A 21,066-nucleotide genomic window follows, 5' to 3' on the forward strand; every position below is an offset into this window, starting at 1 on the left:
TCTCAAGATGTTCCTTCAGAAAGTCAGCATTAATGGAGGGCAGGAGATCACCCTCACCCGGACTTCCCGGCCCTGTAGCGGGCATGGGCATCCCATGGGGCTGATGAAAGACTGACGCAAAGTACCTATTTAATAGGTTGGCTTTTTCCTGGGTGTCAGTTGTCAGTTGCCCCATCTGGTTCAGCAGGGGTCCAACGTTGCCCCTGCTTTTCCTCTGGCTCCCCACATATCTGAAAAAGGACTTTTTATTGTCCTTGATGCTCAAAGCTAGCTGGAGTTCAGTTGCAGCCTTGGCTTTCCTGGTCTGCTCCCTACAGGACCGGACCAGTGCAGAATAATCCTCCTTGGAGGTGACTCCCATCCTCCATCCTTTGTAGGCTTTTCTTTTTAGCCTCAGGAGGTCTGCTAGGTCCCTGGAGAGCCAGGGGGGCTGCTGTGCCCTCTTGCTGCCTTTCCTCCGAGATGGAATAGACTTAGTTTGTGCATGGAGGATCGCTCCCTTGAGGAGCAACCACTCTTCTTGAACTCCCCTCTCCCCGTGGTCACGGTCCCTTAGGGCCTCACTGACAAGCCTCCTGAGCTTGTCAAAGTCAGCTTTCCTGAAGTCAAGGACTTGCGTGTTGCTGACTGACTTGCCAGCTTTTCGGCGGATGGTGAAGGTGATCAGCTCGTGGTCGCTGTCACCCAGCTTCCCATCGATCACTAGGTCGCCGACTAGGTCATCCCCAGTAGCCAGTACCAGGTCGAGCAGCGCTTTACCTCTCGTTGGCCCATAGACTTCTTGAGTCAGGTAGAGGTCATCCACGCACGAGAGGAAGCTCTGCACCCGCTCAGATTTTGCTGAGCGATCCTCCCACAAGATGTCCGGGTAATTGAAGTCACCCATGACAACCATGGTCCTGGAGCAAGCTGCAAGGACTTTGGGTGGGAGGTCTGTAGTAGACTCCCACCATTGTGTCCCCTGTGCCATGTTCCCCACGGATTTTAACCTAGAGGGTCTCCAGCCATCCACCCTGGTCGCCAATATCGGCTTGCAGGGACGTGTAGCTTTCCTTAACATAGAGAGCTACACCCCCGCCCCTTTTCTCTACACGATCCCTCCTGTACAGGGTATAGCCGTCTATACCCGTGGTCCAGTCATGGGTGGAGTCCCACCAGGTCTCCGTTATCCCTATGACATCGTAATTGTTTGCACTGAGCAGGAGGATGAGCTCCTCCTGCTTATTCCCCAAACTCCTGGCATTTGTGTACAGGCAGGCAGGTGCCCCCTGGGGGCCTCCTTCCTTGCCCACAGATCTTACCAGGGCTGGGGCAGGGGTGGGCTCCCTGAAGCGCTGTGATCTGCTGGCTTTGCTAGGATTGGTCAGCGGGCCAGCAGTGGCGGTAGTCCCCCCCGTCCCCCAAAGGGCTTAGTTTAAAGCCCGGTGGAGTAGGTCAGCCAGTCTGGCTGAGAAGAGCCTCCTCCCTAGGGGAGAGAGGTGGAAGCCATCTCTTCCCAGCAGCTCGCTGCCTCTCTCGCCAAAGAGCGGGCTGTGGTCATGAAAGCCAAAGCCTTCCTGACGACACCAGCGCTGCAGTCTTTGGTTGACCACATAGATCCTCCTGTCCCTTCTCAGCCCATAGCCTGAGACTGGGAGGATCGACGAGAACACCACCTGTGCCCCCAGGCCCTTAAGCCCCACTCCCAAATCCCATTACACGTGCGGATGTAGTTTAGTTTGCAACGATGCATTGCAGCTGTCAGCTTGCGCCCCTGGCTACAAGACAGGTGTGCAGGCTCTGCAGAAAAAAAGGATTGGGCTCCTCACCACTTCCCCTTTAAAAGCCCACTGTTTCAGTTTCGGGGGTATAGAATAAAACCCTGAGAACTAAATCCCTATCACATGTACAAGTCCCATGGCTGTTTTATAATGTGTTCCAGCAATGTCTTGACATAAGGCTAAGTAGTCCATGATTTCTTTGGTCCTTCTTTGCTCCCCCCACAAATTTTTACGATGGGAACCAGGCTATCTCCACTCCTCTTGGATCTTATCGTTTATCCATGATTTAGCAAATATTGTTTTCAGTGACTTTGAGGAATCTTCAGGCAGTTCTTCCAGCACCCGAGATAAATTTTGTAAAGCCCCGCTGCTTGAATTAATTCATTTGTCAAAGAGTTCTGACATGCCCTTTGCTCACTGTGATCTAAAGCCCTCTTCTTGTAGTTTGTTAGCTATTTGGTTGCAGTGCTTTTGTTGTGAAAACTAAGGCAAAGTAATCAATGAGCAGTTCTACCTTCTTTGAGTATTCTGTTAATAAATAATCTTCATTCTCAGGCAGCAGACCACAGTTCCTTTGATTTCTTTTCTATCTGCCATTTATAGAACCCCTTCTTACCATCTGTAATATCTTTTGCCAGTTGCATCTCATTTTTCCTTTTCCTTTTCTGCATGCCTTGTGTTCCTTGGCATACTTTCTTAGTGGTTCACCTTTCTTGCCACCAACTGTATGTTTCTGGTGACTTGGAGGAGCTGCTTAGTTAATTTATGTCAGTTAACTAAGGTGTAGAATTGACTGACAGTGAAGCTGGAGAGACTGTCATGATGCGCAAGGCTAGATTTTCCTTTATGAATCTGAATAAAAAAAATGTGCATTTAACTACAACAGCTTCAGGACTAATGACACAGTATCTTCCAGCTATTTTTGCCTAGTGTCTTGTGTTTATTACATTGTATATGTAATCTAGCAAATGAGTGCACATTCCAATAGTAATATTTGTGCATGCTTTGAGTTTATGCTGAATGCTATAGTGCTGCTACCCCTGTTCCTCTGCCCCATCATCATAGTTTTTAGGGTCGGAAGAGACCTAAACTGATCATCAGGTCCGACCCCATGCCCAGCGCAGGAATGGGTGCCAGGATCATATCACCCCAGCCAAATATCTGTCCAGCCTCCTTTTGAAGATCCCCAAGGTAGGAGAGAGCACTATCTCACTTGGGAGCCCATTCCAGAGCCTGGCAGCCCTAACTGTAAAGTAATGTCTTCTGATGTCCAGCCTGAACCGTCTCTCTAACAATTCCTGGCCATTATTCCTAATCACCCCAGGTGGTGCCCGGGGGAACAGAGCCTCCCTCAATTCCCACTGGTCCCCCCTGGTGAGTTTGTAAACAGCCACCAGATCCCCTCCCGGCCTTCTTTTGTGGAGGCTGAATAGGTTCAGGCTCTTTAGCCTCTCTTCGTAGGGCTTGCTCCACTGCCCCTTGACCATATGAGTGACCCTCCTCTGGACCCTCTCAATGCTAGCCACATCCCTCTTGAAGTGTGACGCCCAGAACTGGACGCAATACTCCAACTGCGGCCTGACCAATGCTGCATAGAGATGAATGATCACCTCCCTGGACTTGCTTGTGATGCATCTGTAGATGCACAGCAAGGTGCAGTTAGCCTTATTGACCACTTCCTCACATTGGTGGCTCATGTTCATCCTGGAGTCAACAATGACTCCAAGGTCCCTTTCTGCCACCGTGTTGACAAGAAGGGTGTTTCCCAGCTTATCATATTAGTAAAGCTTCTCATTTCTAGAGAAAAGGCTGTATTACCTTGTATGTGATGATGCCCCCCCATCTGCACCCCTAGATCTGCCCAGACACAGAGCTAGGTACCCATGCCCGTACATATGCAAAGATATTTTGTCGCCTACTGCTTTCCCTCTTGGATCATAGTGTTCTGCCCTGGCAGTCAGAAATGAGTCCTCAGTACAACTCTCCCCTAGAAGGGAGGATTACGTGCTGCACGTAAGTAGTCAAGACACCACCTTGGCCACACCAATAGGTTGATGCTACTTGTTAACATCTCAGAAGCTTGCAGGACACAGGGAGCCGCACCAAGCCAGGCAAGAGGGGTAATGGGCTGGTGGAAGCCTTAGCAGGGAACTCTAGTCTCCAGCCAAGCAAAGGGTGCTAAGGCACCCCCAGGGCTAATGCTGTTCCCCTACGCTGAGTCCCACAGAGGGGGAGCCCCTCACCCCTGGGACTTGTAAATTAATAATATCACAACCAATAGTTATAAACAAACAAAAAATATTCAGAGCTATCAATAGCTATGAATAAATATTTTTTGCAAGTGACTATGGATAGCTGTAAATATATGGGTATCTGTAGCTCTATAGCGTGGTACTTGTACCAAGAGCCGGTCCTGCAGCCGCGGTGGCTCTGGAGACGTCACTGCATGACATCATCTATTTTCCGTACTCCGCAAGGCGCTCCCGCCTGCCCGCGCCCGCCACCTTCCCCGCACTCCGAGCGACTCCGTCCTCCCCGCTTTCCTCGCTCCCCAGCCGCCGCTGGCGACGCCCAGCTCTTCGCACACGCCCACCAGCCTGTGCCCAGCACCTGCCCAACCCCTCTGACGTGCCGAAGGCTTGTCCTGTCCAGGAAGAGCACACACCAACTGCTGCAGCTTCCTTAGTCTGACGAAGGGTTTTTGAACCCGAAAGCTTGCTTAATAACTATTCTCCAACCATTTAGGTTGGTCTAATAAAGATATCAAATTCACCCAAGGAACCTTGTCTGCCTATGTCCTGTCCCGAGGAGCAATATGTGCAACCGCATATGCAAATCAAACAGCAACTGGCCAATCCTGTGTTGGCCTATACCTTAGGTCCCGCCTCTAACCTCGCCATTGGCCCCCCTCGTGGCCAATCAGCGCCTGGAAACCACCTCCATCGACTGTCCCGGACTCGCCTAGTCTTTCGCGTCGTGACTGCGTCACCTTCCCCGCGCCGCAGTGCGAGTGGCCGGCGGTTGTGTGGAGGCCACGCCTTCCCCCCTCGCGCCCGCTCGCCGCGGGCCAATGGGGCGCTTTGTTTGGGGTTCCGCGGAGGGGGCGTGTCGGTGCGCGCTCAGCTGGTCTCGCGCAGCCGCTGTCCGCCCGGTTTCCCCTCCCCCTCCCCCAGCCGAGCCCGGGGTGACTAGGAAGCGGAACAGCTGCTGCCGGGACCCTGCATGCGGCCCGCGCCAGGCCCCGGGGCACGGGCTGCAGGGGACTGAGCCTGCGGGGGGGCGATCGCTGCTCCGGCCGGGGCCCCCGAGGGCCTGGGGAATCGTCCCGCTGCTGCGGCCGGGGAGCTGGGGCCGTGGCCGCGGGGGAGCGGGGTTCCCGTCGCCAGCTGGGAGCAGGGGCTGCGGACCCAGCGCGCCGTGTGGGAGGGGGGCCAGGAGCTGGAGCCCGCCGGCGCTGAAGGACCTGGGGGTGCAAAGGCAGCGGCACGAGCTGGCGGGTTTGGGGCGCAGGCGGGCGGAGCGGGCGCCGCAGGAGCCAGACGATCAGCGACAGCAGCCGCCGGAGGACCTGGGGCGCACCGTCTGCACCGGGGCATTGATGCATCAGGTAAAGCTCCGTCAGGAGGTGGTGCCGGGGGAGTCTCCGGCGTGATCTGGTCCCGGTGGGGGACGGCGGCAGCAGAGCAACGTGGCTTCCCCCACGTCGGTGGAGGAGGTGTGTGTTTGGGGATGGTTTTGCCCCACGGGGCTTGGCAAACGTGCAGCTCGTCCGACCTCGTCTGCGTCTGTGGTTCCGGGAGCCTGGAGAGCCGCAGGTCACCTCCGGGAGTCCCGGGACTGACCACCCGGGGAGAACAGGCTGCCGGTGAGGAGAGCGCTGGCTTGCTCAGTGCCCTGGTGAAGGAAGGGGCCGCGCGCGGCGCGCCAAGATCTAGCACGGCGGAGCCGCGGGTTGGTCTTTCCCTTGTCAAGAAAAGGGAGGGAAACAGGTGTGATGCGGGGAAGAATGCCAGACGGCGACAGCTGGGAGGAGGGTTGCGGCTGGCGAGCTCGAGACGGTGCAGTTAGGACAGTTTCAGGGAGCAACTGTTGGAAAAGAGGCAGCTCGAGACTTGCTTTCCCTGCGGGTGTAGTAGACAAGACACCGCCTTTCATTTGCTGAGTTTGTTCTGTCGGAAAGAGAACTGTTTCTGTTGCCGCAGTTGTCGGGAGGATAGCGGTAGATACATCCATCCCTTTAAATGTAGCATCACGAAATCAACCCTGGCACCAGGTGGAGTTGAGCCTCCTTTGGGTATCAGGCACCCCTGACTTTCAACACGGGAAAGGCTTGTGAGCACGAAGTGGTGGGACTAAGGATTTGTGGTTTTGAAGCCGATAGACACTAATGTTGTTGTATCTGTGTGTGTGGATTGCCTCGCACCTCTTGTGGGTGGTCTGGCAAGTGGATGGTTTACCCTCTTTCCATGTAAAACTGGATCTGTACTTCCGCTCAGTTTATATGCTTTATTGGCAAAGAACAGGACATTGTCCAAAATAATTCTCCACTGATTAATACAGTGGCTTAACTTAAAAAGTCAGTGGGGAAGATATGGAGCATTAATAATAGTATCCTACTATCCAGTACATGGCTTTATGAAGTTGTGGTGCAGCTCCCTGGCCCTTCTTGTTGGGTGGATTTTTTTTCTGTTCTAAATTGTGTTGATCCTTGCAATTCCCTTCCCGGTGGGTTGTTATCTCGCTCCTTAATTAAAGTTGGACTGTGGTTTCTGCTACTGTGATAAGAGACTTGCATTGCAACTCCTAGTGCTTTCTGTTTTGTTATAGTACAGTTTGTTTCTTGAAAGTTGCCCTTGTTGGTAGATATGGTGTCAGTAAGTTTACATTGTTTAAACAAAAAAAAGTCAATCAGTGGTGGACCTTAACAGACAATGTAACTGCTGTCCGAAGCTTTTTAGGTGTGTATGTGTATATATCTATGTATATATAGATATATGGTGTGATGGTTTAAAAATTGAGCAGCTCTGTGAACCAAGCCTGGATGCAGAGTGGCCATTTTTATAGCCAGAATGGGTCCAGTCTCAAATTTGACATTTAAAGACGATGTGCAAGGCATTTCAGAGGCAGTGGAGCTCAGTAAATGGGTTTGTAACAAATGTTCTTAAACTTTTCACTCGGCCAAGCGTTTGCAGTGTCTGTGACCGCACTCACTCCTCTTTGGGGTGGAGAAAAACAACAACAAACGTTTGAGAGCCTGGCACCTTTTTTATTAATTGGGGGAGGGGTTACAATCATTTTTTTAAAATGCTGGAGGTTGGTGACGTAGCAAGCAAAGTTCAGAGCTCTGGAAAGCCCAAATCCTCTGCTGGTTTGTGTCTTTTTTAAAATGCAAACGTTGACAGGCGATCCCCCAGCGCGATGCTGCTTTGCAAAGGCACCAAAGCATTTGGGGCTCCTTGTGCGCTTCGGGACCTGCCGCCTTCCTGGGGAAAAAGTTGCAGTTCAGGGGGAAGCAGAAAGGTACCTTGTAATTTGGAGGTGGGTGGGGGGTGGAGTGTGGGGGGGGAGTTGGAAATCTTTGTAGCCTTGGCCAGTCCCAGCCCCAGAGAGAGTCAGAGAGACACACAGAGAGGAGGAGAAGCTGCTGCTGTTGCTGCTGCATCTAGGAATATGAATTTCCCCCCCCCAGCAGGTCGGATCACCTCGGCTCCATGGTGAGGAGAAAGAAGAGCCCCCCTGGGCCTGAGGAACAGCACAATGGGTAGGATGGGGTGGGGGCGAGTCACTTTTAGGGGCCCCTCTCCCCGCGCTGCGATCCCCTTGTTCCGCCGGGGTTTGGTGGCTGGTTTTCTCTCTCTCTCTCTCTCTGTGTCTGGCGAGCGCTTTCAAACGCCTGAGTTTGGCTTGGCGATTTCCTTGCCAAAGGCGCCCCTAATCTCTCCAGCAAGGTGCCAGGGGGCTGCCGTGGGAGCCGGGCTCTCTTTTGGGCCGGTTTGGGGGGTTTCCTATGGGGCTTTCCCCCTCCCACCCCTCGGCACAGGTTGTTGGGTCGGGACAGCAAACGAAAGGGGATTTAGTAACAAACAACGGCGGCCATGTTGAGAGGAATTTCTGCAGCTAAACTTCTCCCCTCTCAGCCCAGGGATTTTTCTGCTCCTCGAGTGGGGTCTGTGGCTTGACTTTGTGTCCCCTTCTTGTCTTTCTCTCCTCCCCAACAGGATGACAGTGAAACTGGGTGAGAGCAGCGGGGAGGAAGGGGTGAAAAAGCTGGGCAAGAGAGCAGGCGGAGATGAGGAGTCCCTGGAAGAAGAAGGGGCAGGAGGAGGAGGAGAGGCAGCTCCAGGCAGCAGCAGCACAAAGAAAGAAGAGAAGATTATTAACAACAACACTAACAACAACCCCCCAGCGAACCCCAGTTTGCCCCAGGCCCCTTCCTCCCTCCAGCCATCCCACAGCCAGGACCAGCATCATTTTCTCAGGTCCAGTGTCAGACCTCAGAGCAAGAGGTTAAGGAAGGATTCTCAGGCATCCTCTTCAACTGGCAACAGCAGCAGCACTACTGCAAAAAGCAAAGGTACTGTATGCTTTCACCCTTAAAAAGCACATCAAAGCTGGGATGCAGGTGGGCGGTTGCCTGCAATTTCAAGGGGGCTTCACTTGAGTCCTATGGATGCCATCTTTTCTACATTTCCCCCCGTGTTTTTGTGTTGTTTCTCATCCTGGCTGGATTCCTCTTTGTGTCCCAAGGTTCCAGCTCCAGTGCTGCCCACTCTTCACGATTACACTTGTAAATATGGGTACTTTGGATGTGTGCATGGAGGGGAAAAGCTCTGTTTATGATCAAAAAGGATATTTACCTCCTGGATTTAATCAGCATTAAGTCTTGTTAAATTCCTTTATTTTGGCTAGTAAATCAGAATCTGGAAAGGTGTATAATCAAGGGACTACAAACAAGATTCCTAGTGGGGGGTTGTAACAATATTTGTTAGGTGCTAGAATAAAAAGAAAAACATCTTGCTATCTGTCCTCCACAAAATTATTTGTGAGGCTGTTACACAAAGAACTGGCTTTTGAAACATGTCTGAAATGCACATGCTGTAAGTGTGTCTAATCATGTTGCCCTAGGTTTTATGCAGTATCTTCCACTAATATGTTATCAGTTTAGAAGTGCCCAGGATACTTTAAGAGGTAACATTTAAAGGGGACTTTTTTTTTTTTTTAATTTGCCTGCTTGCTTGTTTGCCTTTTTTTTTAGCTTTAGTATCCTAGATAGGCTCTTGTTTCTTCAAAGCTGTTGCTTTTCTAGATAGGCAGAACGCAGGAAGACTGAGTGACTCGGTGTGTGCACAGCAATTACTGGTTGACACCTAGCAATGCAGTTGAGTTGTACTTGGAGATAATTTTAGGGACAGTGGGCAGCAATATTTAAATATCATTTGTTATTGTTTTGAAGAAGGATAACATTTGTGTATTTCTTCACTGTTTTATTTGTGGAAAGCAAACTTTACCTCCATCTAACCAAAGAAAAACATCTTGATGCTGCTTAAATATGTATTGCAGATTATCTCACCCTTGCTTTTTCTGGCATTGAATCTGCATATACTGTACATGAGGTAAAAATGCTGAGGGCCATAGTAGCAAATGCAAATTTGCTATGTGGCATGTTTCATAAGGTGTCATATGTTTAGATGAGCCTTAAACTATGTTGAGTATGGCATATTTTTGTATTATTTATTAAATTGCTCCCAATTGGTTAGTAAATTCTGCTTAATTTTTTGAAACTGAGAAAAAGCTTTAATGTGGGGTGTGGTACCTGGAGCTGAGAAGCCAAGCTAATTCTGTCCCTGTTAGAGTTATACCAAAAAAAGACAGGAATATATGAGATGCAGCTAATTAGTTTCTGGACTGAAAGTAATGTTAAATGAGAGCTTCATTTCTTTGGAATGTGTATGGCCTGCATGGTAAATAGATGTATATTTTTAAAGCCATGGAATGTTTTCAAGTAGGCCTGCTTATGCTAACAATTATCAAGCAAATTCTTTTTATTTTACAATTCAAATCCTGAAATTAACAACATGTAGGTAAATATAGTACAGACCAAAAGGACAAGAATCATTTCAATACTCAGACATAAATAAACAAAACATTAAGTCACTGTACCTGACTTGTTTCAGGTTTGGGGGAGTTTTGTTAAATCTTTGATGACACTCAGTGGTAGAATGATGATTATGCTCATGCTTCTTGAATTGCATACAGCCAGAACTCTGCTTGGCTAGCTTCGCTGTGAATGCGCTTGAGGCAATTTCGTAGATATTTCTGAGATGTCCGTGTCAGAATCTTAGAGAATAAAGCTGCGGAGTGCAATCTTTCTAAAATTTAGTTTACCTTCAAAGATGGAGACTCTGAAGCTAGTTTATCTGACTTCTCTCCCTGATGCCAAAATATTTTGTGATTTACAATTTTTGTGAATTTACAGTCCTTATGAAGCACCACACAGTGTAAGCTTCCAGCTGGGTGATAATAGCATAGAGGAAATTTTTAGAGCAAGTGGGTTTAAAAATCTTTAATCTTGCTGTCACTCCAAACCGTATATATCCTTCCACAAAAATAATATGCAACTGAGTTTAATACAGTCATCTGGTAGTGCTTTGCTGCAGTGCTTGTACAGGCTTCCTTGGACCTTCAGATCAACTATGAGAGCTCAAAACCTTTCCATTATTCATGTAACACCTAGGATGATGTCTGTAAGGGCCATGTAAGCACTGGCCTTTAGGAATACCTGATACTAGCTTTAGGAATACCTGATTTACACTACCATTTGTTCTCTCTCATAAATCCAGCTTATTTTTGTGATCATAAATAATACTGTGGTAACCTTTCAAAATATTTTTAAAGGAGCTCTCTGTTCAGAATCTATAAAGATCTCACTTTGGGAATATGTGGAGAGGGAGTCAGAAGGGAATTGCATGTTTATTAAATATAGCATTTAAATTCTTTGAAGTAGTACCTACTCTCAGTACGTTTGTTGCTCATGATCATTTCTTTATAAGCCGCCCCAAAAAGAAGCATGCTTGTTTGAATCAAATTTATTTGTAATAGTTTGTGCTGTTTCGTGCTTTTTTTTTTTTTTATTTATTCGGTGAGTCTCCCTTCTCCTATAGGATAGTTAAGGGAACTTTTACCAAGTTCTTTTTTTCTCACATTCTGTCCAGCAGAAGGTAAAGCTCTTGGGAGCTTTCTTAACTTTGTAATAAGCAGGAAGCTATTTCCAGCTGAATTCTGAATTTCTGGTTCTTGTTCTTTTAGCATAGTGCGTTGCTATGGTTTGTACTTCAGAACAAAAATGCTACAAGCAGCAGCGTTTTGAGATGAAGTATCAATGAAATTTCTTTTCTACTGTCCACCCATCTTGGGTGCTGAGTGAGAGGTCTCTCTGGTGTGCTGAATGTGTGTTGTTTTGTTTTGTTTTTTGTTTTGTTTTGTTTTGTTTTGTTTTTTTAAAGGTCTTCTATAAACATTTTGGCTAAAGTGAACATGAAGTAGTAGCTGTCAAGTATTACAGCAATAGTTTGAGACAAATTAAGGGATTTCATTCCTGTCCTCTGCCCATTTCTCTCCATAGAGAATGAATTAAGGAAGACTAAATCACTTTTTGACAGCTCAATCATTCCATAGCTTTTCCAGAAGATAGGAAGCATATTTTTGTATTTCTGTTCCTGACTTACAGTGTTTTGTGTGAGGATAGTTCCAATAAGTATATGGATTAATACAGGAGTGTCAAAGATGGAGCTGTATCCTGCAAGTGTTATCATTTTGCCTGTGAGTCTTGGACAAGCCCTGTGCATTGGATGCAGCCTGTCTAGTACGTAGTGTATGTAGAGAGGGGGTTGGATGTGGTACACTCCGTGCACAACACAGGGGACCAGTCCAAGTGCACAGGGTCAGTCTGGCTCAGACACTACATGGAATAGGCACGTCAGACTGGCCCCGCATGCTTTACAGGACTGGGGCCGGTGCATGGAACCAGTCTGACATGGGCTCCACTTGGTGCCTGGGGCTGGAGCTGGCTAGCCCACACTACACATAACTCATGGAGCTGGTCTAGGGTATGTGCTGCATGTGGTGCCCGTGCCAGATGAGCCCTTCACACTGGAGGTGGGGCCAGTCTGGATTAGGCCCACAGAGTAGCCCTGTTTGCTGGATCCAGTGGACAGGGTTGGGCTGGCATGGGTGCCACATGCAGCATGTACCCCAAACCAGGCCTGCTTGTGCTGCACGTGGTGCACCAGGCTGGAGCTGACGTGCACTCTGCAAGCAGCACGCAGGGCTGATCTGTGATCATGATCCAGGTTGTAGACTGGCCCCACACCCTTCAGGCTGGGCGAGTTTGACACCCCTGGGTTAGCCATAGTTCTTATAAGAATGCTCTTCAGTTTAAGGAGTTTAAAGATTAAAACATTATAGATTAAAATGTTCCATCTTCTCTAGCTGGCCTCTAAAATTTCATCCATTTGAGAAGATAACAACAGGTTGATTCAAGCCAGCACAATTTGCATATCATAAAGCCCATGCATTAGGGCTGGTTAACTGCCAATGGCACTCATGTACTGAAATCCCTTTCCAGAAATTTGATTTCTAACCTTGATGGGAGGGAAGGGGGTTCAAAATCTTCAAAATTAGTTTGTGTGTAATGTTACATATTGTAGCCTTGGTGAAGACCGATGTGTCTCCTAATTTTATTTCCCTAAGTAATACATATCGGTTTAAAACCTATGAGCATAGTATCTTTTATGCTTATTTTCTTCCTAATTCAGTCCCTGTTGTCATTTATTCCATACTTTCTTCCTTCATGTTCATTCTGTGTCATGAATTCACTGTTCTTTCCTGCTTGCCCTGGAAATCAGCAGAAGACTAGGAGGGAATTCTCCATCCCTTCCAACATCCCCAAAACAGAAGCAGCATAGTTTAGATCCCTTGCATGGCAAACCGTGAGCTTTGCATGGTACCCACCAGTAGAGGTGTAGTTGTCTATGCCTGTGTCATTAACATAATTGAAATCCCTATTAAATATTGTTTCTGCTTAAGGATGTACCCACATGAGTTTCTTAAATATTTGATTGCCTTATTTCTAAGCAAAATATCAATGAATGCTATGTACCTTTTGAATATGCTGTGCTATTCATACTGGAAAACTCAAGCTGTGTTTTAAATTCCAAATATATGCATCTATATTATTAAGTACCTAAGTGAATCTTTTTTATTTTTTATATTAAGAAGCTGAAAGCCAAGTGTTGTTTGTTTCTTTTTTAACCTGATTGCATTTTCCTCATATTGTAAAACATTATAAAGGGTGTGTAGAAGGGGGAGATATGCTTATGTAAACATAACCAAACTTTTATCATATATTAAAGTCCAGTTAATTCTGTATGTTGGAAACAAAAGTTGATGTGTGGTGTTGGGCTTTAATGCATACTTCCCTTAAAACTTTAATTTAATGTTGGAGCAAGTGGATAGTAACTTTCTATAGGTGGGAACATCAGTATATTTTCAGTAGGCCCTGCTATATTCAAAATATTGTAGGTGCCTGTAGAGAGACTGGCTGTTCTAGCCATGCATATTTGAACTAGCAAGTGCAGAAATCTATATTGTATACTGAAAGCTCTGTAACATTTTTTTGCATGTAGTACCCTGACAGCAATTGAAACCAGACATGTTGAAACAAGTTCAGCTGCATTTTAGCAGTGTGATTTCTTTTTGTGCCTGTTTTGTTAGAGATAAACAAAGATCTCTATTAGGCTTTATCTTTGTTAGAAATTTAACTGCCTTGTTTAAAGCGTCAGGTGTCCATAGTAAGAAACTGGTGTGAACATATAGTATGATGTGCTATCCTAGGTTTGTGCTTTGGGGGATTCCATGCCACTTTCTGTTCAAAAGAAATGGGCAATGAATAGTACTCATGGACTATGCTAGTACTCGGACTGATATATCAGTCTCTCTTTTATTCAAGTGTTTCCCAAACATGGGATCACAGCATTTACAAGTGGAGTCATGTGCCCTACAAGTATTCAAAAGTTGAAGTTGGGCATGTGCTCATAGATGGGGTTCGAAGCCATTCTAGCCTCTTCTAAACTAGAGATGCCTCTCCCTTGTCTGATAGTAAATTGATTGGATCCAGGCTGCAGCTCTGTAGGATTATTGCACAAGACAGCATGTGGTTTTGAACTCCTGAAGTCCATGTTTTTCATTGGATTGTGCTGATTCCTTCATTGCACTAGGTTAAGCTGCCTTTGGCCATTGAAAAGATGTAGGCTGTGTTTAAATAATCACATTCATTTGTTTGCGGGGAGTGAGAGAGCTTTCTTTTAAGTTCGGGTGTTTTCACAGTAAAATCAAGAAGAAAAACATCTATGAGTATAGCAAGGTGCGATAGCAGCTGTTCTGAAAATTCCAAAATCATAGTACCTCATAAGTGCAACTGGGCTATAGAGGATAAGTGTTTTTTTCGCTATTCAACATAGATGGAATGCAGAAAATTAGTAAAGAGATTTTCCAATCTTCCTAATGCAGTCCTTCAGCTAAGAAGTACTTGTAAAGATGAAGTTATTCCTACAATAAAAGACCAGAATATGTAAGAACACTGTTTCAAAGGAATCTCTTGCCCGTATTTTCTAAGTTGGAATTTAGTAGGTATATTTTAGGAAATGGAAACAAAAATGTGCTTTACTCTTAATTTCAGTCTTATTCTGTACAGGCAGTATCACTACAAGTTGTATTCCTTTCCTACAGGATCATCTGGTAGATGTTCTGCAGGGAGCTGACAAGTGACTCCTGAAGATGGCATTTTATATACTAGTTTTAATATTAGTCTGCAGGGCACAGATAAGGAGTCTAATGTATGTTCATTTGGACTGGTGGTTCAGAGTAGATTGATTCTGTTGGACAGCAACCCCTTTGTATGAGGGGTCCAGCAGCTGAGGCTGTGAATCTGATGACTTCTGTAAGGTGCCTGTGGGAATGTTTAGAGAACAAACAGTAAGCTGCAACTGGGAGCCTAGATGAAAAACCTGTCGTGACTGTAGCTTTGATGAGACACCAATACCGTCAGTGACTCACCTATCTGATATATGCAGTGTTCCATTGTTTGTAACTTGCATGTCAAGGTTTTACATTTCAATCCTTAAGCCCATTACTACAATTTTTAAAGAAATTTCTTATATTAATGCTTTTAAGTAGAACACCTGACTTCTTTCTGACAGATCACAAAGGTCATGGAAAGAGACTTCTTGTCTTGCAAGGGATGGCAAAGTCTTTTTTTTTCCTGAAGCCCAGACAGAATGCTGCAAACCAAGTCCTGTTAAGTCTTATGTGATCCCTGGTCCTTCTGGTTATAAGGACCAAGCTTTATTAGGGTAGGATGTATGCTGAACCACAGCCTAGGATCTATAGTGAGTTAGAACTTACACCATTGACTGAGACACAACCTGAGGCTAAGTAAAGCAAAACATTGTGGTATGTCTGGAGTGGGAGCCTTGAGTGCAAGTCTGAAGTAGACATATAAATAGTTAGAAACCACTAGATTAACAAAATGAGTAAACTGATCCAAATCATTAGGGTCATATGGAAGAGATCTGTAGTTTTGTTTGGAGTTGTCCTGCAAAGTTCATTATGAATATTAGCATGTACAAAAACTTACTTCTTCTGTTGTAGACTGTAAAGCAAGAACCAATGCTAACAAGTCTTGCATTCAGAGTTGAGGCTTTGTACCTGTCGAGCTAGAGTTTTCCCCTGTGTGCAGAAGAGTAGAAGAAACAAGTCGTTGGAGCTATAACCATATGGGATGTCCAGTCTTGTGACTTGTGTAACTTGATGTCAGGAGCTGGACTGAGAATAACTTATCTCATCTGCAATGATCTCCTGATATAAACCATCTCTTTAGAATAGGCTCCTAGGTCAAATTCCTAGCTGGGATTCTTGAAATCCTCTCTTCCTCTATCCAGCAGTTTAGTAGAGGTACTAGAATGGACAATTTCACTGTGGGCTTTCTTATTAATTTATTTTCACACTTCACTTGAGTTTCAAATGATCTTTTGAGAAGAACTTGAAGTATTTTTAGGTAATTTGTGCTTAATATATATTGCATCTGTGAAACCTTTAAACAATTTTTTTCAGGAAAAACATTATAATGCACACAAATGTTTTCGTTTTCTCCAATGTCTTTCATCCCTGAGTGCTTTAAATAGCATGTGGTAAGGAGAATACTCCTTGCGCTGCTGAAACATGGTGATCACCTCCAGGACTGATTGTGGCAGCAAACTGGTAAATGCTGTGGTGAACTGTAATGGGCAAACAAGATTTTTTCAGAGGGTACTGTAACAAACTCCTTTTCCTAGGAGGAAGAAAATGGAAGCTAAAGCCTTTGAAGCATTGATGAAATATTAAGTTTTAAGGACTTATCAGACAACTTTCTTTCAAATACATTGCTTGGGATTGAATTTGTCTACTTTGAAAGGGTAGAGGTCTGAATTGATCTTTCAAGGATATAAACTATAGTTTAGGGTGGCTGGATATTCCAGACATAAGATATAAGATAACAAAAGGGTAGAGCTGTTTTGAACTAAATATTATGTAGAGTTGAAAGAATGGAGTCCTTAGAATCATTGCTTTCATTTTGTTACCTGCAAGTGAGACGTAATGTCTTCTGATTTTAAATGATGACAAATATCTTTCATTTTGATTGGAATTCCTAGATGCTTAAAGTCTTAATTGATTTTCTGCTTCACACATTTTAGAATGAAAGTTTTATATACCAAATGTGCAAAATACATGTACATCTAAAAATGTATTTTTTTTAGAAAATCATTGATTAAATCTGTGTTCTGGTAATTGATTAGTATTGTGATTAATTGAGTACATGTGGATAGATAATTAATCAGTTATTTTGGATAATCAAGTTCCTAAAAACATTCATTCAGAACATGCAAGAGGGCTACATTCAAAAGAATACTTTCAGGATTTTTAGTCCCTCTCTGCATCACTTTTAATGGCGGAGTTAATGCCTGGAAAACATAAGAAATGTTTGCCTTAAAGTTATTGTTGTATATGAAATGTCCATTTCATATGAAGTGTATTGTATATACAAAATAAAAACATGCCATTTCAAATGCCTTGCAGAATATTGTAAATAGGTTAGTTTGGAATGTGTTTGTTATGCTACTGAAAATGAATCATGAATAAGAATAAGAAACCATGAATAATAATTCTTGCTGTATTTATCTTCCTCGTCCTTTCCTTTATTATACAGGCGTCCCTCGCCTTTCGCAGCGGATACATTCTCATACCCCCCGCGAATGACTAAATCCGCGAATCCTACTTCTTCATATAACCATAACTCATAATCTGCTTTGTGTTTCTTGTGAAATTCTTGGAAAAATTTTATATTGGAAACTTTCTTCTCAGGTATGTTTTCTTTATATATGATGGTTTTTGTCTTCACTTGCTTTCCACAGGAGCAGATAATGGGGGGAATTCATCTGGTAGTACATCAGGAATTCCTCCCAGCACTCCTGCTGGGAGTTCCAAGGCAGCAGCAAGGAATCTGGGCTCCTCAGCTGGAGAGAAGGAAGAAGGAAAGAAGGTCAGACGTCAGTGGGAATCATGGAGTACAGAGGACAAGAATACCTTCTTTGAGGGACTATATGAGGTATGCATAGAAGAGGAATGGTAAGAGTAGTGCACCTTAGAGCTTACGTTTGATTGGCTTTGTTTAATGTTTGAAGAAAGTCTGGATTGGGATTTTTTTAAAGGATTGTTTTAGGATGAGTTTACATATGCAGTTACCAGGGGTACACCAGTAGAGATTTTGGGGGCCGCTACCTATAGCCGGTATTTAAGGAGGCATGTCAACCAGTGCTGATCCAATACAGCTGCCTCCAGGGGGTAAGTCTGGTATGGTGGAAGGGGAGGGAAAAGGCGGGGGGGGTGCATATCAATGCCCTGGCAGTGAGGGAGGGGGCAGGTCTGCTGGGGCAGGGGGCCATGGGACAGAGGTGCAGCTTGTGGGGTGGGGGCAGCTCCCACCACGGCTTTCACCCTGGCAGGGAGGCAGATCTGCATGGCACAGAATGGGCTGCAGCTGTGGGGTGGAGCCAGAGCTGGTGCTGCGCTGTGCTTTTCTTGCTGGGCGCTAGGATTGGAGCAGGCTCTGGCAGCGGTGAGAGGAGGCTGCTGCCACCCCAAATTTTGCTGCAGTTCTGCTCCCAGCACTGTGCTGCTGCCTGGTGCAGCTCCGGCTTTCCCCGGTGTTTGAGTAGAGGAGGGACATTCAGCCAGGGTTGCGCCAGGCAGCGGCATGGGGCTTAGAGTGGAACTGTGGCAAAATTTGGGGTGGTTGCAGCCTCCTCCCAGCACCGCTGGAGCCTGCTCCAAGCCCAGTGCCTAGCGAGAAAAGCCCTGCGCAGCACCAGCACCAGCTCTGCCCTGCAGCTGCTGCCTGCCCCACATCATGCAGATCTAGGGGCACATGCCTCCCTGCTCCACCTTCCCAGGGTGCAAGCAAGTGTGGGAACCATCCCCACCCCATGAGCCACAGCTCCATCCCACGCCCCCTCCGCCCCCTTTGGGCAGTGCTTGCCCCTTCCCTCCCCTTCCAACTTACCAGCTGAAGGCAGCTCTCCACACTGCTGGCTGTGCGCAGCATGGCATTTATCGGCCCCATAGGGCTGATATTAGACAATTTTCTTCATATCGGTACCGATCTGATAACAGATTGATGCATCGGTGTACCTCTAGCAGTTACAGTTAAATATGCACGTGCAGAATTGTTATAAGGATAAGAAGTGAAAAAGTAAGCTTTGGCAAAGGCTTGTGCACCTTGTGTCTTGGTCTCTTGGAATCTCAGTTGGGTGATGCCAGGTCAGTACAGTAAAATCTGTGTTAACTGGCATTCTGCTAACTGGAACACTGTATTAACCAGAATTTCCAGCTGGCCCCAGGTGGGGGGGAAGCTCACATGTGGAGGCTGCTGCTGCCACCCACCACCCTGCCATTGTTGCTGTGCCCGCACTCCTCCTCCCCCCCCCCCCCCCCTTGCTCCACAGGGGTTTTCAAAAAGGTTGAAAACCCCTGCCTTAGATAACTGGAATTTTTAGGTAACCAGCACCCCATTCCCCACTCATTATGGATAACAGAACTTTTGCTGTACTTCGATGGGAGAAATGAGGAAAAAAAACTATATTTAGATCCTTTATTTTAATCCCCTTGGTAACGTATGCAATACATTTTTCAAATGGGTATAAACAGAGTATTATGACCAAATGAATACTTTAATGTTCAGTTCTTATAGTCTAAAGCTGTGGTTCTGAACTTTTTTAGACTCAGGGTACTTCTTGTTGGACTCAGGGCACCCCTTGGAAGATGCCAGTTCTTCATTTTCACTCACTCTTTTTTGACTACAGAAAAATAATAGAGCAATTATTCTTCAAAGAACTTGCCACAGCGGGCAGAATGGTTTAATATTATAAATTCCTATTTCAAATCTCTGTTTAGCTTGTGAATCATGTTCACACACCTAACAGCACTAACATTGTGTGGCATTCCACATCACCCCTGAAAAGATCTCAAAGCACTGCAGGGTATCCTGGCACCCTTGTTAAGAATCACTGCTCTATGCAATCTGAGAGGTTTTTTGGTACCATAATAATAAATGTTCATTAACCCAAAATATCCTAAAGCAATATAAAAAGGTGTGGGAATTGTCTTATAACCTACATGGAGACAAACTAAGCTTCTCATTCAATAGCTGTTTGAATCCAAATGTTGATTTCCTTTTTCTCCTGCTGAGATGAGAATGGTTCATAAATGTATTAAAGACTGGTTCAGTAAGTGGAGTTGGAATAAATGCAGTTCAATTGAAGTTGAACTAAGTTAGGTTATTCACACTAGGTTTGAACGTGGCCTGTTTCCTTGACCTTTTCTTCAAACTCTTTGCCAATGTTGATTTGGTTCTTCTGTAGGCCAACCCAGGAAGAGCATAGTCTTTATCTAAAATCCTCTTAAGAATTTTCTTTTTCTATCTCCTGCACTCTTTTGCTTTTCATTTGATTTTGAATCTTGTATTTTTCAAGCATGGGAAGGACTTTGAAGCTATTCAGAACAACATTGCGCTGAAGTACAAGAAAAAAGGCAAACCAGCAAGTATGGTGAAGAACAAAGAGCAAGTCCGGCACTTTTATTATCGTACCTGGCACAAGATTTCCAAATACATTGACTTTGATAATGGTGAGTGTGCAATGGGAAGGCCTCCATGGACATCTCAATGTTCAGGAAGGATATTCTCCAGTGGGAGATAGAGCCATGAGAATTAATTCTATCAGATAATAGAAATAGTGACTTGGAAAATAACTCTGAATACTTTGTAGTATTCTTAGCATGGCCAAATTGGCTTACTTAGTTTTAAAACTAGCTATTGGAAAATATTTTATGATAAAATGGGCCATTCCTCCATTACTTGTTATCTCACACTACCATAGGTCAATAATTGTGTGGATTAAATAGATGTATTTTGTAACAACCTTAGGCACCACTTTGGTGTTTGAAGGGCAGGCAGCTAAGACCATTGTAGCCAATTGCAACTTTCCTGAAGAAATACAGCTGAGCCCTGGCTGTCCTAGCTTCTTGGGCCTGCTGTATTCCAGGTAAAATCCAGTAAGGAGAAAATGGTTTGGCAGACTAACAGATGGCTGGAATGTTGAGTTTTCCCTGCACTTTTCTACTCAATACACTTGAAACTGTTTCAGTGATTTAGGAACTTGTTTAGTGCTTTTTATTTCACTATTGCTTCTCTCCTGATCAAATAAAAATGAAGAAATTGTAGCTGTGCATGTAGCATGGCAATTCATAAAAGTAATGGTAAAAAGGATTTTTTTCTTTTTTGGATTAATTTGAACTATACTTTAAATGAAGATGAAACTGGGCTTCTGACCATTTGCAAGTAGTTTTATCTAGATCAGTGGTTCTCAGTCTTTTTAGACTCAAGGCACCCCTCCATATCCTGAATTTAATGGCACTCCACTTCAAAATCAAATGTTTCTTACAGTGTGTACCTCCTTGTACCCTGTGTCACCATTAAAAAGTGTTCACAGGATGGAAGGGGCACCCTTGAGAGCATGTCAAGGAGTTGTGCATAATGCTTCATGCTAGCAGGGGCTGCTTGGTGGGGCAGATTTGGGGGCTTAAAGGTGCATTATTAGATCCCTGAAGGAAATGGCTGTCTCTGAAGGAGGCAGAAGGGAGTGAAAGTGGCTGCTGG

The 21,066-nt window shown here is 45.3% G+C and overlaps 1 protein-coding gene across 5 annotated transcripts in view; it reads left to right on the forward strand.

Annotated features, from left to right (window-relative positions):
• Positions 1-4,933: 4,933 nt before the first annotated feature.
• Positions 4,934-21,066, forward strand: part of CRAMP1 (cramped chromatin regulator homolog 1) — a 65,055-nt gene continuing 48,922 nt past the window's right edge. The window contains exons 1-5 of one of the 5 annotated variants that reach the window (XM_019493106.2): positions 4,934-5,367; positions 7,450-7,521; positions 7,979-8,334; positions 17,267-17,460; positions 19,883-20,036. In XM_019493106.2, the coding sequence (XP_019348651.1) occupies positions 7,472-7,521; positions 7,979-8,334; positions 17,267-17,460; positions 19,883-20,036 (754 nt within the window). In that variant the 5' untranslated portion in view covers positions 4,934-5,367; positions 7,450-7,471. Of the gene's footprint in view, positions 5,368-6,610; positions 7,281-7,369; positions 7,522-7,978; positions 8,335-17,266; positions 17,461-19,882; positions 20,037-21,066 lie in introns of those variants that run through there. The other 4 variants (XM_014597482.3, XM_059716779.1, XM_019493105.2 and 1 more) reach the window with 4 other exon arrangements.

This window comes from Alligator mississippiensis, chromosome 13, assembly GCF_030867095.1.
Source record: "Alligator mississippiensis isolate rAllMis1 chromosome 13, rAllMis1, whole genome shotgun sequence".
NCBI lineage: Eukaryota > Metazoa > Chordata > Crocodylia > Alligatoridae > Alligator > Alligator mississippiensis.